General features: G+C 45.4%; 1 protein-coding gene, 1 non-coding gene and 1 pseudogene across 15 annotated transcripts in view; 2 read left to right on the top strand and 1 right to left on the bottom strand.

Moving 5' to 3' along the window:
* The window catches only part of CLASP1 (cytoplasmic linker associated protein 1), a 279,036-nt gene that overhangs the window by 179,697 nt on the left and 75,967 nt on the right, over window positions 1-23,372 (bottom strand). For all 14 annotated transcript variants that reach the window (XM_036253618.1, XM_036253629.1, XM_036253619.1 and 11 more), the window contains exon 3: window positions 401-479. In XM_036253618.1, coding sequence (XP_036109511.1) covers window positions 401-479 — 79 coding nt within the window. The remainder of the gene's footprint in view (window positions 1-400; window positions 480-23,372) is intronic.
* LOC118625939 lies at window positions 1,048-1,173 on the top strand. The gene has a single exon (XR_004958787.1). It is a non-coding gene; the product is annotated as a U4atac minor spliceosomal RNA (small nuclear RNA).
* On the top strand, window positions 11,503-12,055 carry LOC118625169 (annotated as a pseudogene).

Below are 23,372 nucleotides of genomic sequence, written 5' to 3'. Positions count from 1 at the left end.
GAACGTGGGGCGCCTGGGGGAGGAACGTGGGGCGCCTGGGGGGAACGTGGGGCGCCTGGGGGGAACGTGGGGCGCCTGGGGGGAACGTGGGGCGCCTGGGGGGGAACGTGGGGCGCCTGGGGAGGAACGTGGGGCGCCTGGGGGGAACGTGGGGCGCCTGGGGAGGAACGTGGGGCGCCTGGGGGGAACGTGGGGCGCCTGGGGGGAACGCGGGCAGAGGAAGGGAGGCTCGGGCGGCCCAGCAGGAGGCTGAGGGCACTAGCCCGCGGTGAAGGGGGCGAGGGGGAGCAGGGTGCCGGCTGGGGGTGCTGGACACTGCGCACTGGAGGATGTGGGGAGCCGGAGGGAAGGCTGGAGGCCGGGGAGTCTGGGGCCCGCCCCGCACTTTCACACAGCTCACCTGTGCCAATCTGCGCCTTGAACCGATCCTGCAGCCGGGTGACCAGCGCGGACAGGATGTCCATGCCCAGAAGAGCCACCTGCAATAAATGGGAAACACCGGGACCCCGTTAGCTGCCGGCCTCCGGCCCAGGGTCAGCATCCAGCAGCTCCGGGGCGCCCCCACATTTCTGACTCAGGCGCTGACCCAGAGCCTGGAGAGCGCGTGCCAACTGGAAAATTAAATTGGCTATCAAGAGGGGGGTTGCTCCTGTACAACAGGAGTCGTTTACAGTTTTAAAAGGAAATGGTCGTTGAGGAAAAAGGAAATAAAAAGCCTCCACATCCCCGTCACATGCTGGGAGCTGGGAGATAGCTGTGGAGTGTGAGAGAAAACAACACATCCCGCCCCCTGTTAGCCCCGCCCTGACAGGGAGTGCATATGCAAATTACCTCGCTGCCCGCGTGTGGCCTTCTGGGTAAAACAGAGAGACCTTTTCGCTCCCTTGGAAGCCTCAGAAATCAAGGAGTTGGTGTTTTGCTTCGGGAGCTGTGCTCGGCTAAGAACACTAGCTAACGAGCGGCTAGGCTGGGACTTGCAAATTAGTCACCACAACCCCACCAGGTATTGGCCAGCCCTGCTTCCAGCGCAATCCAAAACCTATGCCAACCATCCTTTTCTTGGGGTTGCGCTACTGTCCAATGAACGTATAGTGAGGATAGTACTGCTAACGCCTAAACAACACATTCGCATCAGCTAGAGCTCTGCTTTATCTTGGTGCAATTTTTGGAAAACACACAAACCCATTTTCCACTTCACTGTGCCTTCTAGTAGTTCTGTTGTATTGTTAAGCAACCAGCAGATGGCACCCGAAGTTAGCCAGCACTAATTATCATAATATTCCTTCCACCTACTTTGCCTGTTACTTCGTTGCGTACAAAATTCCACTTGTGAATTATACGACATGGCGTGTTAGTTAGCACATTCTATTGTGCAAATGTACAACTTTTTTACCCACTCATTTGGCTACTGTAAATAATGCTGCAATTAACATAGGAGTGCCTGTATTCTTCCAAATCAGCCTTTCCGGTTTCTTAGAATAAATTCTCAGAAGTGGAATGGCTGGTGGGCATTTCAAATTTTAGTATCTATCAGTTGTACTTAATTTATTTTTTTTAATCCTCACCCGAGGACATTTTTCCATATTTTGTTCATATGGGGGGCGGGGGAGAGAAACATAGACATGAAAGGGACACATCGAGTGGTTGCCACTGCACAACCCAACCTGGGGGGACAAACGTGCCCTTAGCAGTAACCGAACCTGGGTCTCTCTGGACCACAGGCCGACACTCTAACCACGGAGCCAAACCGGCCAGGGCTATCAGTTGCACTTCCTTATAACTTAACCTGGTTCGTAGGCTGCATGTAGGTTTCAAAATATGCCAATAACCTGCTTCACAAATATACCTTTGTATTTCAACCTGATTAGACTATTGGGCCGTTTATGGAAAGATTCATCAGCATCATAAAACTGATGGCAATATAAACCCTGGATAGTCACAATCAGGCATATAACTTCCTTATTTTTTAATCCTCACCCAAAGACATTTTTCCATTTATCCTCAGAGAGGGAGGGATTGAGGGGTCAATCAACATTGACTTGAGAGGGACAAGTCAACTGGTTCCCTCCCACACGACCTGACCAGGGCTGGGGATGAATCACAACTGAGGTATGTGCCCTTGACTGAAATCGAACCTGCGACTCATTGGTCCAAGGGCCAACGCTCCAACCTCTGAACCAAAGGCAGCATATAACTTCTTTAGTAAATGCTTGTCTTTTGTCAAGCAAGCCCTAACCATTGTTTCTGTGCATCTAGGTTAACACATCTTTGAAATAACTGTAACTACCACCAAGAGAGCACATTATCTTTTTTTTTATCCTCACCCGAGGACATTTTTCCATTTTTTGTTAAGACAGAGTGAGAGAGAGAGAGAGGGAGAAACATCAGTGCGAAAGGGACACATCGAGTGGCTGCCACCCACACGACCAACCAGGGCCGGGGACAAACTGCAACCGAGGCACGAGCCCCCAGTGGGAACTGAACCCGGGTCTCTCTGGACCACAGGCCGACATTGTAACTGCTGAGCAAAACCGGCCAGGGTGCACATCATCTTGTTAACCGGAATAGTTCCTATCATCCTATCCCTGCCTTGCTTTCTCCTACCTCCAAGGAACCTTTTGTATGTCCCCTCCTGAATTCCAGATGCATAAAATAATTGCAGAACTGTCACTCTCCAGAGCCTTTGAGATCTTGCTCCCCAGCATATACTGTCAGTTTGGGCTGAAATAAAGTCATAAAAAATCTCTACAGGTTTGAACATTTCTTAAATTTACAAGAGCAAAATCAGTATTTCACACTCATCTAGTATTCTATTGTTTTTAAGGCACTTTTGGGTGAATCTAAGTAATCTTACAATAATCTGATATGTAAACTTTATTATCCTTATTTTGCAAATGAGGAAAATAAAGACCAAAGAGGTAAAGAGACTTACCCAAGTCAAGAAGTTCAGATTGTGACCAAACTGAAAACAAACCGAAGCCTCCTAAGTCAAGGCCATTTGCGGTATAACAAGAGCATAATATCACAGAACGCCACATGTATCATCTTTTTCCTCTCTTTCTAGCTTAAGAATTGAGCAAGACACAGTACTTCTCTGCCAATATTAGATGACCTCTCAGGTCAGTCTCAGCTCTAAACTTCTCTGGTGCTATGACACTGAGTACAGAAACAGGTGCAAGGGTTTTATCATCAAGATCTGGGGTGGAATCCCAGGTACCACCCCTGCTGGGCAACTGAGCTTCAAATGCTTTATCAATCAAATTGGAACAATAACACATTTACCTTAGAAAATACACATGAGGGTTAAGAGTTTTAACAAAATGCCTGGAATATAGTAGGTACTCAGGGCCAGTTCCCTCTTAAATAAAATAAAGGATGGCTTACTGAGGGACAATCAGAGTGGGCATAAATTCAAAGTTCACCCCAGACCCATCATCCATTGATAAGCCTGTTAATATTCTGCTGAATACCCCTCCAGATGTCCCTGTGCATGCACACGGTGCACAGGGCCTTTACATAAGTAGGCTTACTACATGTATATGTTATACACACATATAGTTCCTTCACTCAATATGCCATGGAATTCTTCCCAGATCAATAAATATAGATCTTTATCCCCATTTTCAGTGACTGTGATACCCTACTGAATCTAGGTATCATAATGATTGAACCAATTCTCAAAACTCCTCCTGTCATTCAGGTTTGGTTAAAACTTGTCATTATTTTCATTATTTTTTTGAGGATATTTTCCCACTGATTCTTTCAGATACAGTGGAAGGGAGGGAAAGAAAGAGAGAGAGAAACATCGATGTGAGGGAGACACATCAACTGGTTGCCTCCCGCAGGACCTGGTAAGGGTCCAAGAAATAAACCTGCAACCCAGGTACATGCCCTTAACCAGGAATTGAACCCACAACCCTTCAGTCTGCGGGCCAACGTTCTAACCACTGAACCAAACTGGCCAGGGCAAATTTTTCATTTTAAACAGTACTGTGATGGGTACACACTTCCATATATGTGCTATTATCTCCTCGAAACAAATTCTGAAAAGAGTAACTGGTGGGTCAAAAAGAATCCACTCTGTGTATTAGCACCAGTTTTAACATAATGCACTAGGTGCCCTATAGGGCTGCATGCTTTTGAGTTCTACAGATTTTTGGGCTGATTTAAAAGACTAAACTGCAACCTTATTAAACACAGAGGAAATTAATCAGCATTCCATACTGCACTCACTTTCAATCCCAAGAACAAGAGCACTACATAAACACCAAAAACTGTGACACAGGCAGCGACTGCGTAGTCACGCGTGGGAGGGGAGAGTTCTTCAAGCAGCCTCCGCCCAGGTGGACATGGACCCGACGTGGGCCTGCAGTGGGTCAGAGCGATCAGCGGTGAGGTGCTTCTTAGAAGCAGAGCCTGAGATGAGGTTCTTACCCAATATTCACCCAAACTTGTCTTTCAAAGTAGTCACCGAATGAGTCCTGGGACACATTTCTCAATAACAGTACTACTAGGCAGTCTACTTTTAAATCCCTGTTCTGGAATGGTTTCCAGAGATGGTTTATGAGGCACAGAAGTCTGTTAAAATATAGATAATTAATATTAGATTAAAGGGATTAACAAAGTTATAGGCTTGTTCCCTGCTGATGCCCATATACAAGGGTTTTACTTGGAGAAGAACTTAGGATCATCATACTATCAAACCACTTGGTTTCACATGTGAGCAGCAACAGGCCCAGTGAGGCTGGAAGGCAAGGTCTGAAGAGATAGAGGCAGTAGTAACTTCTGTTTAAAGATCTAGACCAAGCAACCTAAGTGTCCATCAACAGACAAATATGGGACGAACTGGGGTTGGGGGATAAAGGTGAAGGAGTGAAGAAGTACAAACGGCCTTTAATAAAAACAGTCACAGGGATGTAAAGTACAGCACAGAAAATATAGTTAACAATATTGTAATAATATGTATGGTGTCGGATGGGTAATTGGGGTGATGACTTCATATATTATATAAATGTCTAATCGCTATGTTGTACACCTGAAATTAATATAATATTGTGTGTCAACTGTAATGAAAAAAATTGTTTAAATTTTTAAGAGAATATTCAGGCCTCCTTTAAAACAGAAAAATTAAGAAAGGTCTGCCCTGGCCAGTTTGGCTCAGCGGTTAGAGCGTCAGCCTGCGGTCCGGAGAGACCTGGGTTCGGTTTCCGCTAAGGGCACGTACTTCGGTTGCAGTTTGTCCCCGGCCCTGGTTGGTCGTGCGGGTGGCAGCCACTCAATGTGTCCCTTCACGTCGATGTTTCTCACTCACTCTCCCTTCCTCACTCTCCCTCCCACTCTATCTGTACAAAAAATTGAAAAAATATCCTCGGGTGAGGATTAAAAAAAAAAAAACAAAAAGAAAGGTCTAGACTAGTTCCATACAGCTGTGAGCAATGACGGAAATATGTTGTGTCTGCACTGTCCAAGTCACCACGAGTCACCTGCGGTACCGAGCAACTGCAGCGTGGCCAGTGTGAATGGAAACAGAACTTTCCACATGTACTCAACGAATTCCACTAACTACACGAGGGCCATGCCTCACACGCTGGACAGCACAGCTCCAGACCAATGGTGGCTGCAAACCCGAGCAGATGGAAGGGTGGCCAGCAGAACAAGGTGAGCAGAGGACCATGGACACCTGGATACCTCTCAAAGCTCTGGTCACTTCATACCATGTGGGAATGAAGGCGAGTATGGCTACATCTCCAGATTTTAAACACTGGAGGTTTATTGAATAAATTTTAAAGAACGAAGGAACCCATAGAAAACATATTGTGGTCCAGCCAGTGTGGCTCAGTGGTTGAGCATCGACCCATGCACCTAGAGGTCACCAGTTTGATTCAGGGCACATGCCCAGGTTGCAGACTCAATCCCCAGTGGGGGGCATCAGGAGGCAGCAGATCAATGTTGATGTTTATCTCTCATCTGTTTCTATCTCTCCCTCGCCCTTCCTCTCTCTCTAAAATCAATAAAAACATATTTAAAGATATATTTGAAAGGGGCAGGAGAGAACTAATCACAGTTGGGTACTAGCCGTAGTAATGAGACATGCTAATTAATTCTTTGCAATGTTAATCATGGTTGCTTTGTTCTGATTCAAGGAAAGCCCACTCTGACCTGGCCTGACCTGGCCGGGAGGTGAGCGCCTCGGGAGCTGACCTCAGGAATGCTGTCCATTCTCCTAATATGAGGACAAGGGGACTATCTGAACATCATGGGAAGATGAACAACCTGATTATCAGAACACTGGACCCATAACTACGACTCACTGGCGACCAGCCCTGCACCCCTGGCCCACATTCCTCCCCCTTGCCTGTCATTATCTCCCTATCCTTTCCAAGCAGCTGGCAAGTGGGGAGCAGAACAGATCTTACGGGATGACCCGCTGCTCCCCACACTGCCAGCAACTGCCAGCAGTACTGGAATAAATGCTCGTATACGAGTCAACCTGGTCTCTGCTTAACTGGCACACATAGTGACAGGCAGCACTGGCCCATTTGTTGTCCAGTTTCATATTGTAAATTAAATTCAGCCAAAGACCCCTAAATTCTGCAACCTCACTCATCCTGATGTGGCTCATAAACATGAGACCAGACACCAAAACCTTCACAGCTGTCCAAGGGGTTATACAAAGATCCAAGTTTCCCACGTGGTCCTTCACACGGCTCCCTGTGTGCTGCCAAGGTGACCTGCCCAGCCCTCTTCTCCAGGGTCTCAGCCAGCCAGCAGGGACTGCAGCCCCCTGCCTGAGTCTCCACAGAGTCTCCCTACTCCCTTCGCGACCCAGGTCCTAATCCTCCAACAGGCCTTCCCTGCTAGCCCAGCCCCAGAGCTCTTCCAGCCTCGTTTCCCTGTGCCCACCTCTGTGCTCCTCTCTACCTCTTTTTCCTGCAAACCATCAGTCTTTCCAAAGACCAAACTACTCAAAGCAGGCAATTCCGTATGCAGCCTTTCTCACTCCCACCCACCCACTTCCCCAGAGACAGCAGAGGGGGAAATTCACTGCTATCTTGCATATATTCCCTTGTTATCTTATTTAATCCTCACAATAACACCTTGAACCAAACACCAAAGCTATAAATATCCCCACTTTACAGATAAGAAAACAAGCAACTAGGCAAGGTCACTCAAGTAATATTCATTAAATCATTAGCCTCACAAAAGGGCAAGCTGAAACATTACGTTTATAATGGCAATTGCAAAGTCAAAATCACTCTCACACTGCCTGACCTGGCTGGGTGGCTCAGTGGAGTGTCGTCCTGTCCCATACACCCAAGGTCACCGGTTTGATTCCTGGTCAGGGCACACGGCCAGGCTGTGGGTGCCATCCTCGGTCAGATTGAATGCAAAAAGCAAGTACAAGAGGCAACAGGTCAATGTTTCTGTTTCTCTCTCTCTCTCCCTCCCTCCTGTTTCCCTTCTACCTTCCTCTCTCTCTAGAATCATTAAAAAAAAAAAAAAAAATCCTCAGGTGAGAATTTAAAAAAATATATAAATAATTTTGTTTAAAAATCACTCTCATGCATGCTTATCCTAGAGAACCATCTGCCCATTGGTTTGCACTTCTGGCAAAAAGTGGGCACTATTCACAATCACCAAAAACTGGTAATAAGCCAAGTCCATCAACTGGTGAAGTGAACAACAAAATGCAATTATATCCATACAATTAAATACTATTCAACGATAAAGAGGAACCAACTACTGATACATGTTCTAAGACAGATAAACCTTTGAAAGCATGATGCTAAGTAAAAGAAAGCAGACACAAAAGACTCTACATTGTATGACTCCATTTTATAAAGGGCTGCCTACAGCGGGGGGTGGGAATGGGATTGATGGCAAATTGGCAACTTTTTAGTGATGGAGAAATGTTCTAAACTTGGTTTGTGGTGATGATTGGACCACTCTGTAAATGTATTAAAAAATAATTTAAAAATGTATTAAAAAATGCTTAATGGGTAAATTTTATGATATGCAAATTACACCTCAATAAGGCTGTAAAAAAATCTGTTATTAAGCTCACGAGAACTCTTCTCTAATCTTCATGGTAACTGAATCATGGAAGAATTCATTATACCTACCAAAGGCAGGTATTTGTTACTTATGTCTCCAGAGATAGTCCCGTTGTAGAAGGAAGCAAGGCCAAGGGTCAGGAGCTGGCGGTTGTGGGTGGAGAGCGAGACGACCCACAGCTCATGAACACAAACCACAGCCTTCCCGAAAGCTGTCCTCTTCCATGCTCCCCTGCCCGGAACATGTGGTTTCCCTCTTGCTCTTCTGTCAAGGTTCACTTCAAAAATCATAAACTCCAGTACCCTCCCACCTACCCCACTAGCCCAAGACAGGAAGCATTACCAGCACACCCACTACACACTGTTCTTCAGCAGTCAAACTAGGCTGTGGCATCTGGTTTTTTAAACCATCTTTTCTCTAGTGCCTAGATCTAGACTGTAAGCTTCCCAAAGGTGGGTTCTGTATTTTATTCATCTCTGTATCATCAGCATCAACCACAACTATGCTAGCAAATTTGGGGAAGGTGAGTGGAAGGTGGTGGGTAAGACAGATGGACAACAATATAAATAACATGAACTAAGCATTCCATTTAACAATCCCAAATACAATGACTGCAGACACTATCACTTTACCGTTTGTATCCTTGCTTCCACCACCCTTTCCCTCTCTGTCTATTCTCACCATACAACCAGAATGTCCTTTTAAAAGGTAAGTCATGCCCTGGCCGGTTTGGCTCAGCGGTTGAAGCATTGGCCTGCGAACCAGAGAGTCCTGGGTTCGGTTCCCACTAGGGTAACATACCAAAAAGAAAGAACATAAAAAAATAAAAGATAAGTCAAGTCACCCCTTCACTCTTCAGTCAAGAACCCTGCAATGGCTCACATCCTGCAAAAGAGCTGGTCTTTGCAATGGCCCACAAGCCCTCACTACCTGACCTCACATTCCCTCTCTGAAGTCACTACTCCAGTGGCCTCCTGGCCTGTTCCTCAAACATCCAGACAAGCTCCCTCTTTACACTTGACACTCTCTCTCTGCCTGAAACACTCTTCCCCAAAATATCCATCCACCAGGCTTGTCCCAGGACCTCTTGCAAAAGTTTGTTTAAACGACATCTTCTGAGCCAGGCCCACTCCAGCCACCCTACTAAGTATTGTGGTCATGTACATCCACATATTCTCTCCACCACTCTGCCTGTGGTTTTTCTCCAGAGCACTTATTGCTATCCAATATTCTATAAAATTCACTCAGTTTATATGCTTATGCGTTCTTTCCCCCAAGTAGAATGTAAGCATTTAATTATCCACTGCTCGAGCCCAGAACCTTAACTGCTGAATAAATACATGAATGCCATTGACGTGCCTCACCGCTCACGTGGAAAGTGTCTTTCCCACAAATTCAAAATTAGGTTGAAAATGAAAGAATAACTTCTGACATAACTCGCTCCCTTCTATACATCTTTATGCTAAAAAGTGAGGCAAAACATAAATAGTGGGCTTTAGTACAACTAAAGCATCACGAAATTGGTGGTATCATCTATAAAGTTGAGACCTGGATCCTAGTTCTGCCACTAAATGACGGTAGGAGTGTGGCTTCTCTCTGGGCCCCCACCTACACAACTAGTCCTGTCTAAGGCCCTGCAGGCCCTGCAAGCCCTGCGGTCTGACTGCTGTTCTTCACTCACCTGGCCTGCAGGGGGACTCACTGAGAATGCTGCTGATCCCAGCTGCTGGACCCTGTCTCAAGCTTCTACTCCTGCCTTCATCAGGACAGGATGCACTCCTGCCTCGGTGGCAGTTCAGATATAAACTGTTTGTGGCCTTGGCTGGTTTGGCTCGGCGGTTAGAGTGTCGTCCCTCAGACCAAAGATGTGCGGGTTTGATTCCAGTCAAGGGCACGTGCCTCAGTTGCAGTTTTGTCCCTGGCCTCGGTCGGGGTCATGTGGGAGGCAACCAACAAATCGATGTTTCTCTCTCACGTCAATGTCTCTCTCTCTCCCCCCCCCCACCTCCTACTCTGAAAATAAATGGAAAAACATCCTCAGGTGAAGATTAAAAAGAAAAAAAAAAAGATAAATTCTGTTTGTGCCCGTCTCACTCGGTTGACAGCTGAACTTTTTTTGATTACATAGCCCTAACAGAATATGTAACGTATATTTATATATAATCATTAATCTACTGTTAAGCAGATACACTGAAAAACTACAATATATGCAAATACTTTTAAAGAATAAGTTGAAAATTAAGAGATGCTATAATATGTTCTTAGTGTAGTCCAATGGCCTGCCCCCACGCGCGCGCACACATGAAGCCCACCGCCTACAAGGCGAAAGCAGCTTCACCGTGAAGAGCTTTGCCTCACCCCGATGGGAAATGAGAGAAGAACAGAACAGAAAGAAATCCTCCAGGTTCCCACCTCCTAGGAAGCATCTCAATGCCAATTAGAAAAAAGAGACAATTAAAAAGTTATCTTTCCAGTCCCTCAGACTCTCATTTATGGAGAATTTCAGCTAGCCAAATTCTGTCACACTCTGCTCACACTGTCTCATGGGAATGATCTTGCGAACCAAAGCTTTCAATATGGCCTGGGCACCTTAAGACCGTTTTATGAAAAAGCAATCCATTAACCTGTACCAATCAGCAAGACTACTGAAGAGAGCACCCGACGGCCACCTTTTGTCTGAACTCGGGAGAAAGCGTTAAGGCTACTGTGAGCAAGGCAGACAAGGTGTGGGCCACACCTGGTGACAAGTGCAAACCACACACCTCGAGACAAACTCGGCAGAATGCTCAATGTTTATAAACCCAGTATGTGGGGGTGAGGGTGAGGTCAGAGCACCATACAGAGAATAGTCTCTGGCATCACACAAAACTGGGGTTCACGTTATGCTAAATGAAATAAATCAGACAGAGAAAAACAAATATCATATAATTTCATTTACATATGAAATCTAAAAAAAAAAACAAAATAAATGAACAAACAAAACAAAAACCAACTCATAGATACAGAGACCAGACCGATGTGTGCCAGATGGAAGGAAGGTTAGGGGAATGGATGATAAAGAGCAGGGATAAAGAAGTACAAACTGGCAGCTATGAAATAGTCATGGGTGTAAAGTACAGCACAGGGAATATAGTCAATAATATTTTAATAACTATGCATGGTGCCACGTGGTACTAGACTTATCAGGGGAATCACTTCGTAGGATATATATGTCTAACCACTACGCTGTACACCTGAAATTAATATAATATTGAGTGGCAACTGTAATTGAAAAATAAAATAAAAAATGCGGTGTCACCATATTTACTAGCTATGGAACCTCAAGAAAGTTAACAACTCTTTTGAAAAGTGCCAGCACTGGCCTGGCTGCCTCTCCCAGACTCTCCACCCTCCTTCAAGACTTTCTAGCTTCCTGCTCCCCACCCCACACAATCCTGCCTTCTCGAAATGCAGAGGTGGAAACCAGTGCAGGCGGTGGGAGGACTGGGCACTTGCAGAGAGGTGCAGGGTGATGGGAGAAGCCCCCACGCTGCTGCTCTCCGTGCTCAGTGTGCAGGAGAAGGTCCGACAGCACAGCTGTGGCACCCCCTGACGAAGAGGTCTACTGCAGATCCTCCTACCAGAAGGGAGTATGGGCCAACAGGCTGCGGTTCCAGTCAGGGCATTAGCACACTCAACATGAACCAGGCTGGGCATCATGCCAGTCTTCTACTTCACAGGCCTACAACAAATGCAAACACTTCTAAATTTGCTCAGAAATACAGAGGTGCTGAGAAGTTCCAGATGGGGGATTCCGTGTGTGCTGCTGAGAAGACCACTGGAGCGGGAAAGCTCTGGCACAACAGCTATTTCCAAAATGTCAAGTGTGGGAAGAGTCTTGAATCACAACTCAGACTGAGAAAGAAGGTGAAATCTATTGCAAAGGATGCTAGCAAAGTGCTCTGGGCCCAAGGAATTTGGCCATGGCCAAGGAGCAGGAGCCCTTCTCCATGCTCAATAAAGATGTAAACCCAGAACCAACATCACACACTGAGAATCCCTACATAATCTAGACACGGATACTCTAATCTAACTAAACTATGTGAAATTCTACCAGCAGGTACACACTGTGTATACTGCCCCTGCGCTTGGACAGGCTGGTTGACTAGTGGGAAGAGAGCACTGTACCCCCCCTTTGCTTTATACATCAGCATCTTCAACAACTATCTCTTTACATTTTAAGTAAAACTTTGCCTTACAAAATAGAAAAGCAAGTTATTGTCTGTAAAAGGGGATACCTGATATCCCCTTCCGCAGTTGGCCAGAAAACTGAAGCAATCCACTTATACCACCTGGCACAGTATGGCCCGTGGCCTCCCCCCTTCACTCCTAGGTATAAAAGTCCAGTTCAGGAATATTTGCAAACGTTAGGCTGAGTGAAATAAGCCAGGCACAAAGGACACACACTGTACGATTACATTTGTACCTAGAATGGGCACATCCTTACAGATAGAAAGTAGAATCCTGGCCACCACAGAAAGCATGGCAGAGCAGGACTGACACATGTGAGAGTATGCTAGAATGTGTGGCCAAGCCTGGCCTTCTGAGGACTGCCCAAATGTGAAGTGACAGACAGAAAAGCACGGAACTAACTAAGGTCAGGGTTCTAACCAAGTTTTGATAGAGAGCTCCTTTGCTTAGGACGGGGACGGGTGTCAGGTGCTGGAGTATGCTGATTGCCATTTGCAATCAATCCTCAGAAATCTTATTACAACTAAAATATTGTAATTGTCCATTAAAAACTGTAAGTGCTATCCTTATCATAAGCACCCACAATAGTTATAAAATAAATGAATTACATTGCCTTGGATTTTTCTGGGTAACGGGAGAAAGGAAATTATGAATACTAAAGGTGTAGGAAGGGGTACTGAGGAGAGCAAGAACCCCAGGAAAGAAAAATGGAGATAAGAAAAGATAAAGAAATAGCACCAGAATAAAAATGCCCAGTGTAAGAAAGAAAAAGAAAACATTAACTCTCTTTTTCTGCTTTTATTATGATTATGAATATTATCTATTATTAGCAAGTCAAGAACTGGAGAAAACATCTTTCAACAAATGAGAAGTGTCCTATCAGAAACCACCAGTACACCAGACTGAAACACTCAGAGCAGTCCATCGCATCAGGGACAGGATAGGGGTATGGGATATTCCAATTACCATTCTGACAAGCCCTAGCCACACAATAAAAATAGAGAAAAAATAAAGAGATAAGGGAACTAAAAACTAAATCATCATTATTTGCAAGAAATAATTGCAAATTACCAAGAGAATCACCAGAAAATTAGAACCTAGAAGAAAATAAGTGGTCAAATGTTATATTAATATAGTAAAATCTATACTTTTTCATTATCTCAATTTGAACCAGGAAGAAAGTTTAACGGAAAAAACTCAGATTCACAAATCTAGCAAAAAAAAAAGAAATAGTAATTAGGACTGAACATTAAGACTTACATGGAGAAAACTATAAAAGTCGTACTGATGGACATAAAGAAGGCACAGATAAATGAAAAAAAAATGTCACATTCTTAAAGGGGGAGATGGGAATAAAAATAAGTAAAAAAGAAACAAAATGGGCAAAAAGTATTTAAAATATATAGTGAAGAATTATATACATATATAAAAAAACCTACATGCAATTAAGAAAACAATAAACAAAGTCACAGTAAAAGTTGTTTAATATTTTAAAACATTTTTTTTTTTTTTTTTATCCTCACCCGAGGATATTTTACCATTTTTTGTACAGATAGAGTGGGAGGGAGAGAGAGGAAGGAGAGAGAGAGAGAAACATCGACGTGAAGGGACACATCGAGTGGCTGCCACCCGCACGACCAACCAGGGCCGGGGACAAACTGCAACCGAGGTACATGCCCTTAGCGGGAACTGAACCCGGGTCTCTCCGGACCGCAGGCCGACGCTCTAACCGCTGAGCCAAACTGGCCAGGGCTAAAACATTTTTTAAAATATGTTTTTACTGATTTTTAGAACAAGAGGAAGGGAGAGGGAGAGAGAGAGAATTAATTGGCTGCCTCTTTTTTTTTTTTTTTTTAATCCTTACCCGAGGACATTTTTCCATTTTTTGTTCAGGTAGAGTGGGAGGGAGAGAGAGAGAAACATCGATGTGAAAGGAACACATGGAGTGGCTGCCACCCGCACAACCGACCAGGGCCGGGGACAAACTGCAACCGAGGTACGCGCCCTTAGCGGGAACCGAACCCGGGTCTCTCAGGACCGCAGGCCGACGCTCTAACCGCTGAGCCAAACTGGCCAGGGCTTGGCTGCCTCTTATATGCCCTCCACCAGGGATCGAGCCTGCAACTAAGGCATGTGCCCTACTGGGGATCAAACCCCTCAACCTCTTAGTGCATGGGTTGACACTCAACCACTGTGCCACACTGGCCAGGCAGTATTTAAAAATTTTAACAAACATATTTAAATTCCCTACAAGGCTGCCTGTCTAGAAGGAATAGAAGCTAGATTATGAGTACACGTGGATTTACTATAACATTCTGTCCTTTTGCATAGGTTTGAAAATTCTCACAACACAAAGTTCAAGAAAAACCAGAGACGTGCCTATATCTTTGATCCTTAGGATTCATCTGTCCTAATTACTTTGGAATTGGGTTAAGACTCATGACAAATGTTCTGGGCAGAAGAATCCCTCACCGCACAACCTGTCCTAAGGCCCCCTTTCCCTGACCCTAAATACCACAGTGACCAATATCTTGCAGGACACTGATCTCGTATACAACTACTGTCGAAGGAAAACTTCGAGACAAAATAAGACAATAAGACAAATATTTGTACCCTGGCTGGTGTTCCTAGTGGTTAGTGTCAGCCTGGGGACCAAATGGTCGCAGGTTCGTTTCCTAGTCAAGGGCACGTACCTGGGTTGCAGGTTCAATTCCCAGCCCAATTGATGTGTCTGTCTATCTCACATCAATGTCCCCCCGCCCCAGCCCTATCCTTCCACTCTCTCTAAAAAATAAATGGAAAAAATATCCTCAGGTGAGGATTAACAAAAAAAAAAGACAAGTATTTGGAGTTCAAATGAGGGTAAGTAAGCCAAGCCTACTGAAATACTGGGCTTCCTAAATAAAGGGTGATAAAGCTATTTAAAGGATTTAAGTAAGTTATAATCAGTGTGTTCACTATTTCCTCCAGTGGAAAATCGTTTGCTCACATGTCTGGCATATTTCCAAGGGTTGTTTGTTCTGTCTGCAGGCACCAGGATGCTAATATCAGAAATAGTTTTCTCATTAGGGAATCAGCAACTCATTTACAGGAAAGGGACCTAAGGTTTCATTTACGTTAGGGCTTTACGTTAGACAAGGCATTCTTGTGTTCTGTGGTCTCTCTGGGATGAATCGTTCTTCCTCTGACTGTGTTCCTTAAGATTACAAAATAAAATGGATTTCGTTACTATGGACCCTAAAGAAAAAGTCTGACATGCCGACTGTCTCCTCTGTCTGCAAACAAAGCCCTGCGCTGTGTGCACAGGAAGCCCGCAGGCAGCCCACCTGCAGGGCCTCACCAGAACCGCCCGCCCTTCTGTGCAGACTAAATGTTTGCTGAAGCAGAAGACTTCTTCCAGGACTGGGGAAGCCCACCGCCTTGCATGAAGCTCTCTATAAATCTGGTCTCCATCTCTCATCCCTCTTCCTGTATTCTGTCATTCGCTGATTCACCTAGTTACCCAGCAAAGAACCAGGAACTCCAAAGCCATGTCAGGCTAGAACACAACAGAGCTACTCCGGAACCACACTGCTGGGGCCCCTGTCCTCCCTCCATTAAAAAATCAGCTGTATATTGCCCTGGCCAGTTTGGCTCAGCGGTTAGAGCATCGGCCTGCAGTCCAGAAAGACCCGAGTTCGGTTCCCGCTAAGGGCACGTACCTCGGTTGCAGTTTGTCCCCAGCCCTGGTTGGGTTGTGCGGATGGCAGCCACTCGATGTGTCCCTGTCACGTTGATGTTTCTCTCTCTCTCCCTCTCTCTCTCTCCCTCCCTCCCTCCCACTCTATCTGAACAAAAAATGGAGAAGTGTCCTCAGGTGAGGATAAAAAAAAAAAAAATCAGCTGTATAAAACACTGAACAACTCTTCCAACACTTTCAGATGGACACAATCTGGAAGCTCCTCAGCTTTAGAGCTATCCCAAACTCTTCAATTATTTACTAGGGAATCAAACACAAGCACAGAAACACAGCAGGCAGCTTTCATTTAGCTGGGTTTTTGTTATGTAGGTTTTTGCTGTTGTTCAGGTTTTTAAGTCCTATCTTTCCATGATGTGGCTGCTCCAGGGAATCCTCTCCTGCCTTTGTTTGATTCTGTTCTTTTAGAACCTGGAAAGGGAGCCACCAGTCTCTCCTAGGTCTCAGTTCTTTCACTTGTAAAATGACTATCTGATGACTTGTCAGAAGAGCCTACATCACAATGTAAAAAGAGGTAGGTGACAGCAATGTGATTTCATCAAAGTGGGAAAGCAACAGTTTCAATAAGAGGGAGGAGACTCAGTAGAAATCTCACTTGTAGGTTGGGCCCTCCTCCTCTTCCACTCCAGAAGTCCATTCATGCTTTCCACATAATTCAAGGCAGCCTTGCCAAAAAATAAAAAAGTATACAGCCTACACACTTAATGAATTCACTTATGGAAAACAAGCCCAGAAGCTTAAAGGCAGGAGACAGAAATCAAAATAAACTTTTCTGCTCTAATTTCTTCTAACTTCCAGTTTCTTGGAAAACAAAAGGGCCATGGGAGCTGGGAATGAATTCTCAGCTCTGGGGAGCCGGCTTCTTCTGTACTACCTCCTATGGACATCTAAGTCCAACTGCAAATTTCAAAAGTAGGCAGGATCACATCTGGGGGAAATAAACAGAAAAGGCAAGGGATGAAAATAAAAGTTCACAATGGAATTACTTCAAATGAGGAATTCATTGCCCAGTCAAAGGCAATGATGAAAAACAAAAGAAAGAGGAAACCTAACCTTCATGTATCCACTCCTCTGGAAACACTCCATTAGGTTCTCATTCTGTTCTAACTGATTATGCCACGTAATCTCTCTAGCCTAGAACTGAACGATCTCATATCATGGTTTGATTTCTGTCATTAGGACTTCTCCCTACCTCAAAACCACTGATGAGGAATGATGGAAGGTTCATCCTGTGCTTTGTTTCCTCTATCTCAGCAACAGTCTTACCACCTGTATTCATACCCACATCGGAGGGGCTCCAGAGGGGTTCTCTGCATTGTGTTCTCTTCCCAAGGGTAGAGAGCAGAAATCAGAGTCAGAAGGCATGCCAGCTGAGGACAGGAAACCAAGCACACATTTTTATCACCCTCTACTCCTGCTAGCCTACCAAAACGGCAGTGCAGATGTACAGGAGATTATATTCTAACACAAGAGAAGGGGGGGGGGGGGGGAGTGGCCATCAGCAAATGCAATTTTCCCCAAAACACAATTCTAGAAGAAAAGAGAGGAGAAGAAGCCACACCGCAGAATCTGCTCCAAGGGAGCTGCACTGGGAGGAAAGCTCGTCTACTTGGACCCTGTGGGCAGCTAGGGGCACGAAGGGCCTGGAACATGGAAGAAAGAGAACGCAGGGAGACAAGGAGGCTGCCCAGGGACAAGCAGACACGTGTGTAAACAGGGTGAGGGGCAGGGAGAAGCGCCTTTGTACCTTAGGCTCAACTCTGTGTTTACATGTGTGCCTCTCACCACTCCACTGTGAGTAAGGTCACCACACTGGGAAGGGGGGCACGTTGACACAAAAGGAGTGCTGTTAATACCAGGACAACAGCCATACATTGGGACTGGTCCAGACAAAGTGGACCTGTGGTCTCCCTACGCATGAGTCCCTCGAGGCAGGAACTATGTCTTATCCTGTTCCTGTCCCAAGACCAAGTAGGCTCTCAGTAAGTGTTGGGTGAAAATTGATATGACTCCTTTCTTCTGTAATTCTACATTTGCCAAAAGCCATCTGTGCATTATTCCTACCAGGGCTACCTTGTGGGAAGCTCCAGGGGGCACCTTTGCAGCCATGCATGGCAGGTGTATTCCTGGAAAAGGAGACACATTTTTAATTTTTTTTTTATCCTCACTCGAGGACACTTTTCCATTTTTTGTTCAGATAGAGTGGGAGGGAGAGAGAAGAAGAGAGAGAGAGAGAGAAGAAGAGAGAGAGAAAAAACATCGACGCGAAAGAAACACATCGAGTGGCTGCCACCCGCACGACCAACCAGGGCCGGGGACAAACTGCAACCGAGGTACATGCCCTTAGCAGGAACCAAACCCGAGTCTCTCTGGACCACAGGCTGACACTCTAACCACTGAGCCAAACCGGCCAGGGCGAATTTTTTTAAAAAACAAAAACATCTCTATGTGATCTTCAAAATGAAACTCATCCACATCCACAGCCAGCACAGCTCTGCCCTAGCGCCCTGCCCTAGGCTCGCCATGGCCTTCCATGTTTACGCGCCCCTGCCGGGGAAAGGCTGTCACAGAGCCCTGGGAGCTGCTGGACAGCTGATGCCATGCCGGGAGCCCAGTGGCTTTTCTGGAGGGCAGTCCCGCCTCTGGCCACTCTCTGACTTAGGAACTCCACACAAGGTCATCAGTCATTGCAAGCAGACCAGCAGGCTCGAGTCTAGGTGTTCACAGCAATACCGAGAGTCATGACACAAACACAGAGGGGGAGGTTCTAAACGTGTCCTTTCCCTGCTGGGGTTAGTTTGTCATCCGCAGGTAAGGTACAAGATTTCTTTTTTTCTTTATTGATTTTTAGAGAGAGAGGAAGAGAGAGAGAGAGAGAAACATTGATGAGAGAAAACATCGATTGGTCACCTACTGCATGCCCCCCACTGGGGATCAGGCCCACAACCTGGGCATGTGCCCTGACCGGGAATCGAACTGGTGGCCTACAAGATTTCTTTTCCGAGGAGAAAATGCCCAGAAAGCACAAGTGAAGATTTCCCACAGGGGTGTCCAGGGAAGGCCAAAAGCGAGCTTGTGGGAGGAGTTAGCACTGGGCACCCTGGTCTTCACTTCTCTTGAGATGAACAGCTTTGGGTCCTATAAATGGTTCTCCAGCACCCTTCTTAGAATTCACTGGCTTAATCCAAGCTACCAAATCATTCTAATGAGACCAGCCCATAAACTGTTCAGTGTCTCTGAGGCAACAGTTTCGAGGTACTTCCACAATGGGGGTGGGGTGGAAGAAGAGAAATGGGGAGAAAACCAATGGAATCTTTGACCAGACCTCAAAGTGCCTGCATTTTCTTGGATCCTATTATCAGGGTATATGCTAGAGATATAATATGAATTCTCATTTTTATAAATCGTGGAATTATTTTATGAACAACACAATTACATTGCAATGTAGCATGTTCTATGTTGCACTAGATACTTCGTTTTACAAGTTCTAGTTAACTAAATGTAAACACGATAATGGAAATGATTTGGGCCTCTCTTTCTGAAAGGCTCTGTTTTCCAGTGGATCTATGATGGGGAGCTAAAGAGGTTATCTTTACAAGCATAATTTCTCCAGTGTCTGCAGATAAAACTTCTAGGTGAGGGAAGTTCCAAAATAGTAGCCCTTATAGAGAAAATGAAATCCATTTATTTTCTTGTGAATTTATTGTGTGCAAAGTACAAGTTCATGTCTTAAATTACTCTCAGATGCCACTCTTAATTTTGGTAATACTGATGCCAAATGCTCAACTTATTACCCAACTTTCCTATAACATTTCAATAGTCCGTCACAATAACCTCACTACCTCTCCTCACTCAACTATTTCCTAGTATTCAAACCTCAGTTCTCGTACTGCTCCCACCTTGAACAATTTGGCTCTCAACCAAGCTGTTCACAAAAAATGTCTCAGTTGTTGAACAAAACTTCAGTTCTCTACCCTTTCGTATCAACACCTGTATGACCGGTCACACATCTCAGGTGACAAACAAAGGAGAGAGTGTGCGAGTATGAGTCGGTTTACCGCTGTTAACACCACAGGAAACTGTGCTGTGAATATGTTTTCGAACAAAGTGCTTCTCGAACAGCCTTCCAAAATGAATTAAGTTCAAGAACCAAGGTTCCATGTAACTCCTATTCGACTCAAATGGGCTTAGACACCACCATGATTTTTTCACTTTCCAAAGTGCAACCTAGAACACCCTAGGAGCCCGCTCAGCCTGTTCAAACCAGCCTAAGTGCCTTGGTGTGGCATCTACACCCTCCAGATCCGGCACCCATCTCTCTTTCTAGGAAGCACAGTTCAGGTGAAGGGTTTGGGTTCTGAGCCCAGAGAGCCCAGTTTCAGATGCCAGCTCTACCACATCTCTTCCCCTGAACAGTACCTAACAAGATAGTCCTGAGGATTAAGTGAAATAATTTGCTTAAAAGAGCTCAGCACAGGCCTGGTACATAGAACTGTTCAATAACATCAGCTATTGTCATTATACCCAGCTTCCTTTTCACTGAACAAATATTAGAGTACTAGTGTGGATCAGGCCCTCCTCCAAGCGCTTGCCTTAAAAGAGCAAACCAAACAGAGTCCTGCCTTCCTGGAGCTTCTGTGTGAATGGGAGAAGGCGGTACCCCATGGCTTCACTAGACTGACCCAAAGTTAACCTTCTCAGCCTGCTCCAGCCACAACAACGTTGCTCAGACACTGCGTCCACACTAAGTGTGCACTTTCCCCTGCCAAGTCCTGCCTATCTTAAAATCCAGCGTCTGGGCCGCCACATCCAGGAAGCTTTGAGTCTCCTCCCACAGAAAGGAAGCCTGGACTTGAGCACCGACTGCATCACTCTTAACTGGTCAGTGGTAGCATAAAACACATATAAACCACAGCTACTCTGTTACAGGCACATGTTTGAAGGCAGAAATATCCTTTATCTCCCAACAACCTGCACATCTTATCTTCTCAAAAAAATTGTGAAATGGGCAAACAAATCTCTAACCTAATTATCCTATCATCATCCTACAATTAAGCCAAAGAACTCAAGGAGAAATCTGGACTATAAAGAAGTATAAAGAAAGAAAAGAACTAGAGCCCCACAAACTGCCAATATGTCTGATTTATCTCGGCTGAGAGTTACAACATCTCTTGATGTGACTATCTTTGTCTTCTTAGGTGGGGTTGGTAAACTGGTAAGGTTTCAGTATACTGGTGAACTTCTAAGACTCGCAAACTTTTACATCAGTGAAACAAAACACAGACAGAAAGGCCTTCCTAATTTTCACTGAAGCCATGAGGGAAAAGGCCCAGCACGGAACAGAGGATGCATCCAGAGGCCTTCACTTTGATAAGGAGCATGCTGCCAGGCTCACAGCCAAATCAAGGCAGGAGAGGGGCTTAAGCCCAGCCTGAATCCGTACAAGTACTATCTCGGTCCAACAGGGTCAGAAATTCCCAACTTCCCTCCCTCACAGAACACTGGGAGTAACTGTGACCAATGGCACCAAAATAAGTGACCTTCACAGCCTGCAGAACCGCTCACTAGAACAGTCGAATCAGATAACAAATGACACTCAGAAAACTAAAACTGCCTTAATTGCAGACAAGGAACATGTACTCTAGACAGGTAGAGAAACAAATGACAGACTTTTCTTTTTTTTTTTAATTTTTTAAATATGTTTCTATTGACTCTTTAGAGAGAGGGAAGGGAGAGACAGAAACATCAATGTGAGAGAGATACATCGACTGGTTGCCTCCTGCACACCCCCTACTGGGGATGGAGCATGTGCCCCAACCAGGAATCAAACCGGGACCTCTCAGTGCATGGGACAACACTCAATCCACTGAGCCTCACTGGCCAGGTGACAGACTTTAATAACCACAACACAACTTTAGCAAAGACTCCCCCCAGCACTAAGCAATAGGCCCACAGCCAACAGATAGGCCAAGTCTACTGGATCTTTCCAGATAGCTAAGGACTGATTCTAAATGTCTGAACATACCATTTAGTTAATGGCAGTCTCTTGAAATGCACTTTTGTCTTTTACAGAGAATATTCTCGAATTTAGCCTTTCTTGGTGTGTCAGAGTCACCATTACATAGTCACTGTCCCAGAGCTCCTTGCCATGTCTTACAACCCTAGTGTGGCCCCTGAGAAAGAAGACAGCTACTAAAAATGGCTCCTGGATGGCTCACTGGGCTCAAACTTTTATAGAGCCCAGCAGCCATTTCTGCATAAGGGCTTCTCACTCGAACTGCACTTCAGGGAGAAGCCTGCACCACTCCCTGCCTCTGCACGGAACTGCTGCCTGCACTGTGCTCCTGTCCCCTGAGCCAGCCCTCACAAAGCAGTTCCTGGAATCCTATTTAACCAACAGGACTGAGGTTTTCCCCATCTAATCCAAGCTGCATAGCCTGGACCAACCAAAGCAGCTCTATTCTGACCAATTAGGACTGTGCCTTTTAGACCAATCAAACGGTGAGGATTTGGAGTCCTCATTTGCATATGGACAGACCAATCTGAGACCACAAGGCGGGACTTCTGTCTATTTAAGCTAGCCTCCTCTGTCTCTGACATTTCTTCCCTTTCCACCAAAGACTGAAGACTGGTTATCCCAGCTGATGTCTCGACACAGCTGTGTGAAGCAGAAGCAGACAAGTTCAGGCCAGGGTAGACCAGCAAGGATGGAGCTGACCAGAGCAAAGCAGAGCTGTCTATCCAGAGAGAGGCCTGGCTCCACAGGCCTCTGGCCCCAAAGGTGCCTCACAACAGTACTGTTTTCTTTCTCTTTTGTTAATCCTCACTCGAGGATATTTTTCCATTGATTTTTAGGTGGGGGGTAGGTGGGAGAGAGAAACATCAATGTGAAAGAGACATACTGATTAGTTGCCTCCCATATGACTCCTACTGGGAGCCGGGGACTGATCCTTCAACCCAGGTATGTGCCCTTGACACAGAATCAAACCCATGACCCTTCAATCTGTGGGCCGACACTCTGACCACTGAGCCAAACTGGCCATGGCACAGCAGTGCTGTTTTCCACAGCCGTGTTGTATCACTATTGGGCTGTTCCACAGCCATGCTGCTGTATCAACTAAGCTGTTCTGCACTGAATAGTTTCCTTCTTCACCACACCCTAAACTGGGGATTCAGTTGGTGTTGAATGGATGCCAGTGACCATTGGTTTACACTAGCATCAAGATAGAGGAAGCTTTCTTTAATTTGCAGGCTGTTGGCTGTCGTCTGCTACCTTCACTTGCTGCTGAGATATTAGAGGAAATAAACTCCACAAGTTCAAGTTTGGCAGAGTTGGAAGGGACAAAGTAGA

This window comes from Molossus molossus, unplaced genomic scaffold, assembly GCF_014108415.1.
Source record: "Molossus molossus isolate mMolMol1 unplaced genomic scaffold, mMolMol1.p scaffold_m16_p_11, whole genome shotgun sequence".
Taxonomy (NCBI): Eukaryota; Metazoa; Chordata; class Mammalia; order Chiroptera; family Molossidae; genus Molossus; species Molossus molossus.
The sequence above is the reverse complement of the archived record's forward strand: the minus strand, read 5'-3'. Positions and strand labels throughout refer to the sequence as shown.